The 6,576-nt window shown below is 51.6% G+C and overlaps 1 protein-coding gene across 1 annotated transcript in view; it reads left to right on the top strand.

Moving 5' to 3' along the window:
- The first annotated feature begins 284 nt into the window (after positions 1 to 284).
- The window catches only part of HDAC6 (histone deacetylase 6), an 18,307-nt gene continuing 12,015 nt past the window's right edge, over positions 285 to 6,576 (top strand). Inside the window, exons 1-9 of the mRNA XM_007450880.1 lie at positions 285 to 392; positions 495 to 623; positions 759 to 847; positions 3,002 to 3,086; positions 3,175 to 3,215; positions 4,175 to 4,271; positions 4,418 to 4,515; positions 5,504 to 5,608; positions 5,733 to 5,801. Coding sequence (XP_007450942.1) covers positions 300 to 392; positions 495 to 623; positions 759 to 847; positions 3,002 to 3,086; positions 3,175 to 3,215; positions 4,175 to 4,271; positions 4,418 to 4,515; positions 5,504 to 5,608; positions 5,733 to 5,801 — 806 coding nt within the window. The 5' untranslated portion in view covers positions 285 to 299. The remainder of the gene's footprint in view (positions 393 to 494; positions 624 to 758; positions 848 to 3,001; positions 3,087 to 3,174; positions 3,216 to 4,174; positions 4,272 to 4,417; positions 4,516 to 5,503; positions 5,609 to 5,732; positions 5,802 to 6,576) is intronic.

Below are 6,576 nucleotides of genomic sequence, written 5' to 3' on the forward strand. Positions count from 1 at the left end.
CCAGGGTTAATTGCTCTGTTAAAGGGCAAGACTTTGAAAGGAGAAAGAATAGTGTTAAAGGGGTGGAGCCTAGTGCAATGGGCGGGACCAGGTAGAATGGACACCCTGCTGGAGGGAGAGAACCTTCAGAGGCAGAGTTTAGAAGGTGGTGTGGAATAGATAGCAAAAGGGATAGAGACTAGCATAGGGGGCGGGGCCTGGGAAGGGCTGGGATGTAGGGTTTTCAGGGCGTTGGGCCCTTTCAGAGTCACCTCCACCCCACCCCCAAGAAACGCGTCAGGGGTGAAGTCTCCCCAGCCATGACCTCCACCGGCCAGGATTCCACCACAACCAGACAGCGAAGGAGTAGGCACAATCCCCATCCTCCCGCCCACGACTCCAGCGTCACCTCGGTGAGGCCCCAGACCTCGGTGAGCCCCCGGACCTGCCCTCATGAGGGGGAGGGGGAGCAGCGGGCCGTGCGTTGGACTCTGACCCTTCTCTCTGTTTGGCAGAAGCGAGGTGTTAAAAAGGGTGCCGTACTCCGCTCCAGCCCCAGTCTAGCGGAGGTAAAGAAGAAAGGCAGAATGAAGAAGCTTAGTCAAGCAGCCGAGCAAGACCTAGTCGTGGGGCTGCAAGGGCTGGTGAGAGGGGCCTGGCCGCAATTTAACCTCCTGTGACAATCAAAACCCTGAGCTTCTCCATCCTGGACAGTGTGGGATGCTCCCTCTGACTCATGCCCTCAGTGCATCAGTCTCTCCCATTTTTTTTCCTTGCAGGATCTGAACCGGGAGGCCAGGACACTGTCTGGCACTGGTTTGGTGTTCGATGAGCAGCTAAATGAATTCCACTGCCTCTGGGATGACAGGTGAGGCTGGCTCCTCCAGGCCATACCCAAGCCATACAAAGACATACACTTAGAGCCCATTAGAAGAACGAATCCTGTCTTAATCTAGCCTAGAGAATGGAAGCATATGATTTAGGGAGATGGGGCTCAGGCTTGAATGGGTTGTTTTCATTTAGCCAACAAACATTTATTGAGTGCCTTCTGTGTGCCGGAGATGGTGATACAAATGTGTCAGACAAGACAGACAGGGAGCTGACAGATGAGTAGGAGAGCAGGTCACTAAACCGCCATCAGCAGTGTGAGGTGTTTAATGAAGGAGGACCTAAGACCAGAGCTTTCAAGAGTGTTTAATAGAGGACCCTAGACTAGCATCCAGGGTTCTCAGAAGGATTCCTTGAAGAAGGGATGTTTGTGCTGAAGTGGAAGAATTACACTTCCCATTCAGTCACACATTACAATCCATCAGCAAATTCTTTTGGTTCTATGTTTGAAATGTATTCAGTATCTGACCTTTCCTCACCGCCTCCACTGCCACCACCGTCATCACTCACCTAAACTTGCAGAGGCCTCCCTGTTTCCACCCTCACCCCTGCTGCCTGTTCTTCACACAACAGCCTAAAAAAATATGTACGAGATGATATTCTCTCTCTTAAAGTCCTTCAAGGGCAGGGTGTTTCCCTGAAGGTAAAGTTCAAATTCTTCATCCTGGCCTCTAAGGTTCCATGTGATCTGGCTCCATATCACCATGGTGACCTCGTCAGCCAATCCTCCCCCTCATTCGCTTCGCTTCACTTCACACACACTGATCCCCTTGCTGTTCTTCCAACATGCCAGGCACCCTCTCATCTCAGGCCTTTACCCTGGCCAATCCCTTTTCCAGAGATTCATTTCCACCTACTTGTCTCCTAGTTAACATTCACATCTCAAGGAGACCCTCCGAGAGGGCTTTGCCTAGCCACTCCCCTTCCCCCACACCTGAGCATCAAGATATTCCTAGCCCATGCCATTGTTTGTCTATTATTATACTTATGTGTTTACTAGTTTAGTATCTATCTCCCCTATCCCAGTGGAAGACTCAGGATGGCAAAAGACTTCATTATTGAATACATATCTACCGTCTCCTGAGGCGCTAGGGACAGGCAGTACACAAAACAAACAAAACTCCTGCCTTTGTGGAGATTACATTTTAGAGGAGGGAGACAGATAGTAAACAAAGAAAAAGCAAGTGATAAAGTATGTTAGAAAGAGAAGTGCTGTGGAGAAACACTGACGCGGGAGGGAGAGTAGCAGAAAGTGCAGTGGAGGGGACTCTTCAGTTTTAAATACGATGATCAAGGAAGGCCTTACTCTCTGAGCAGGATCTGAAGGAGGTGAGGGAATGAGCTATGGAGACATCTGGGAGAAGACTGTCCTGGGCAGGAAGAAGAGCTAGTGGAAACGTACTTGGTTTGACTGAGGAACAGGGAGGAGCCCAGTGTAGGAGAAGCAGTGAGTGTTGGGGAGAGCAGTAGGAGATAGGGGTCAAAGAGGGGATGGGGCAGGTCGTCAAGGGCCTTCTGGGGCATGGGGAGGCCATTGGCTTTTACCCTGAGTGAGCTGGGAGCCAGGAGAATTTTTTTTTTTCTTCTGCGATATGCGGGCCTCTGACTGTTGTGGCCTCTCCCACTGCGGAACACAGGCTCCGGACGTGCAGGCTCAGTGGCCATGGCTCAGGGGCCCAGCCACTCCACGGCATGTGGGATCTTCCCGGACCGGGGCACGAACCCATGTCCCCTGCATTGGCAGGTGGACTCTCAACCACTGCGCCAGCAGGGAAGCCCCAGGAGAAGTTTTTGAGTAGAGGAGGGACGTGACCTGATTTGAGTTTTAACCAGTGTCTGGGCTGCTCTGCAGAGAAAGGACTGTTGGGGGAGCAAGGGCAGAAGCTGGGAGGCCAGCTGAGTGCAATAGCCCAGGCGAGAGGTTATGGTAGCAGCAGTGGGGGTGATAGGAGAGGGCCAGGCTCTGCGTATATCATGAGAACGGAGACCAACAGGCACCAGGGATGACTCCAAAGTTTCATGCGTCAGCAGCTGTGGAAGGGCAGATGGGGAAGATGTGCAGAAACAGATGTGGTGCTCACCAGTGTCATATATATCTGTATCTATATCTGTATTTGTATCTCTGTCAACCCAGCTTCCCTGAAGGCCCTGAGCGGCTCCATGCTATCAAGGAACATCTGATCCAGGAGGGCCTCCTGGATCGCTGTGTGTCCTTTCAGGTGAGTCCCCCGGCCGACATCCTGGGCAGAGGGCAGCAGCTGGTGGGACAGCCAGAGCCTTAGCCCTTTATTCCTCGTGTCTCCCCAGGCCCGATTTGCCGAAAAGGAGGAGCTGATGTTGGTTCACAGGTGAAGGCTTAGGGGCCTTGTAGGGATGGGGAGGAGGCTGCCCTGGGCCAACCATGGCAGGCCAGATGCTTTGGGAAGGAGTGTCATGGGCTCTGTGGTCTTGGGCAAATCACTGAGCCTTTCTGAATCTCAGTGTCACCACCTGTAACTTAGGGGCTAGTACACATGAGCTCCTCAGGAGGGCTTGATGTGTGTCGGGTGCTTAGAATGGTGCCTGACATATCATCGGTCCCTGATGAGCTCTTTTTTGTTATTATAATCTGATGTGTAAACAGATGATGGATATCTGGACAGAGTGATCAGGGGGTTCCCCCGGGGGGCTGAAGGAACCCAGAGTAAGAGTCCTGATGTGGTATGGCTCAAGGAAAGTTAGTGTGCCAGAGGGGGTATCTGAGCTGAGCTTTAAGAGGAGAAAAAGAATGAGTCCCATGAAACAGAAGGCTGAGGAAAGGGAGATGCAGACAGCTGGAATTGTCTGGTCAAAGACGTGGAAGTACTGGGCTTCCCTGGTGGCGCAGTGGTTGAGAGTCCGCCTGCCGATGCAGGGGACATGGGTTTGTGCCCCGGTCCGGGAGGATCCCACATGCCATGGAGTGGCTGGGCCTATGAGTCATGGCCGCTGAGCCTGCGCGTCCGGAGCCTGTGTTCCGCAACGGGAGAGGCCACAACAGTGAGAGGCCCGCGTACCGCAAAAAAAAAAAAAAAAAAAAAGACCTGGAGGTAGGATTTGTTGTGGCCAGAGCAGAGGGCAAGGGTTGTTACTGGAAATGAGGCAGGCTGGGGAAGAAGCAGGGAAGGTATCCTACATCCCAGCTATTCCCTGGATTGACAGTTGAGGAGGCCTGACTTGTCCAGGGGTTTGGTGCATGGAGGACTCAGCTGGGAAGGGGATAGGGCCCTGGTTCAGGGCCAGGGAGGGAGGCGGGCCCCTGAATCCCATCCCCCATCTATGTACCCAGTCTAGAATACATTGATCTGATGGAGACGACCCAGTACATGAATGAGGGGGAACTCCGTGTCCTAGCAGATACCTATGACTCAGTTTATCTGCATCCGGTATGGATGAGAACTGTGAGGGCAGAGGGTGGTGGCAATCCCGGGGTCCCCCATCCCCACATCCACCCCACCTTGGAGCGGGGCAGCTGAGTGGACAGGGCTGCTGTCTCCCTCACTCCCTCTCTGGCTCCCCACTGTCTCTCCAGAACTCATACACCTGCGCCTGCCTGGCCTCAGGCTCCGTCCTCAGGCTGGTGGATGCAGTCCTGAGGGCTGAGATCCGGAATGGCATGGCGATAATCAGGTAGGACCCACTAGCATAAGGCTTTTTTACTTTACAAAAAATTCCTTTCTCAAATGTAAAAGGTAGTGGTATGGGCAGTATATTCACATGGTTCAAGAATCAAATGTTAAAAAAGGTTGGGGGTCCGGTACAAGTAAAAGTCCTCCCCACCCCTGTCTCCAGACACCTGCTTCCTCTCCTGGAGGCAGTCGCTGTCACCAACGACTCTTGTGTCCTCCCAGAAATAGTCTGTGCCATTCATGGAATAAATACCATATTTTGTTGATTCTAAGATGTATATTTTTTTCATATTTGAAACATCTTGAAATCCAGATGCATCTTATAAACAATGGTGTCTCAGAATTCCTTTGGCAGCATTTTCTGCTTTGTTATTGGCATGTAAAATCACAGTACATCTTCTCCTCATTGGCATCTCAGAAGTGATGAAATGCAGAAGACGTAGCTTTTCTCCTACCTCCCCTTTTTTAGCCACAAATTATGGTAGCACTGACACACTCCCTGTATCATGCGTTTTTCACTTACATATCTTGGAAAGCTTTTCTCTTAACAGTGTATAGCCTAGACCCATGTAGAACGCCATTATACAAATGCACAGTAAGTTAACCTGCCTGCTACCACTGGGCATTTTGGTTCTCTCCAATCATTTGCTGTTTCCAAAAAATGCTGCACCAAATATCATCCATTTATAAACATGTTATTTCACCCTTTTTGTTATATAGGTGTGGACTAAGTCCCCAGGAGCAGAAGGACTTGGTATGAGGGTGTATGCATTGATAATTTTAATGAGCATTATCAAATTTCCTTCAGAGAGAGAAGAGTAGACTGGGGGTGAGGGTCTGAGAGACCCATTTACTCAGTTCCTGGCAGATGTGCAGGCATCGGCACTGGGGGAGTTGGTGGTCCAGGATTAGAGAGCAGGGAAGAGTCCATCTCTGAAGAGGAGGACCCCTCACCACCATCAATCTGTGGCCTTCCCTGCCCTTCCCAGGCCTCCTGGACACCACGCCCAGCACAGTCTCATGGACGGGTATTGCATGTTCAACCACGTGGCTGTGGCTGCCCGCTATGCTCAACAGAAGCATGACATTCAGAGGTCAGCAGCAAGCAGCAGGGCGAGTGTAATGAGGGTGGCACAGGGTTGGGTATCTTGGTCTAGTCACTTCCCCCAGATGCTCCTTGATCTTCTTACATAGTGCCCCCCTCTCTCCCACTCACAGGGTCCTTATCGTGGATTGGGATGTGCACCATGGTCAAGGAACACAGTTCACCTTTGACCAAGACCCCAGGTATGCCCGGAGTACCACCCTAGATGCTAGACTCTCAGCCACCCGCCACCTTTACAGGCGCAGCCAGAAGGGGCCCAGGAGGGAAGGGGAGGCATTCACATTTGTTGGGCCTGCCCTGGCAACAGGCTCGGTACTGCCCTCTGCGTGTCTGCTGTCTCTTAATTTCACTCTGAGGCAGGGACTGTTGGGTCCCCCATTTTACACATCAGGGAACTGAGGCTTACAGGTTAAGAGGTCATAGAAGAAGTTGAAGAGACGAGATTTGAGCCCACAAATGTTTGGAGATCTCGTTCACCAATTTATCCTGGAGCTGGAGTGAACCTCAAATTACTACTTTATGTTTTCCGATTATGACAATACTGCAAATTTTATTTCCTTAAAAAATTAAAGGGAGTTAGTTCCCTGGTGTTCTAGTGGTTAGGATTCCGGGCTTTAACTGCCTCTGCTGGGGTTCAATCCCTGGTCAGGGAACTGCGATCCCATAAGCCACATGGCAAGGCCAAAAAACAAACAAAAAAATTAAATATTGAAACGTCTAAAGCAGTGAGTCTCCTGTAATTCTTATCACCTCAAAAGTAACTGTTGAGGGCTTCCCTGGTGGCGCAGTGGTTGAGAGTCCACCTGCCGATGCAGGAGGCGTGGGTTCGTGCCCCGGTCCGGGAGGATCCCGCGTGCCGCGGAGCGGCTGGGCCCGTGAGCCATGGCCGCTGAGCCTGTGCGTCTGGAGCCTGTGCTCCGCAATGGGAGAGGCCACAACAGTGAGAGGCCCGCGTAC

The sequence above is a fragment of the Lipotes vexillifer genome, unplaced genomic scaffold, assembly GCF_000442215.2.
Source record: "Lipotes vexillifer unplaced genomic scaffold, Lipotes_vexillifer_v1.1 scaffold129, whole genome shotgun sequence".
Taxonomy (NCBI): domain Eukaryota; kingdom Metazoa; phylum Chordata; class Mammalia; order Artiodactyla; family Lipotidae; genus Lipotes; species Lipotes vexillifer.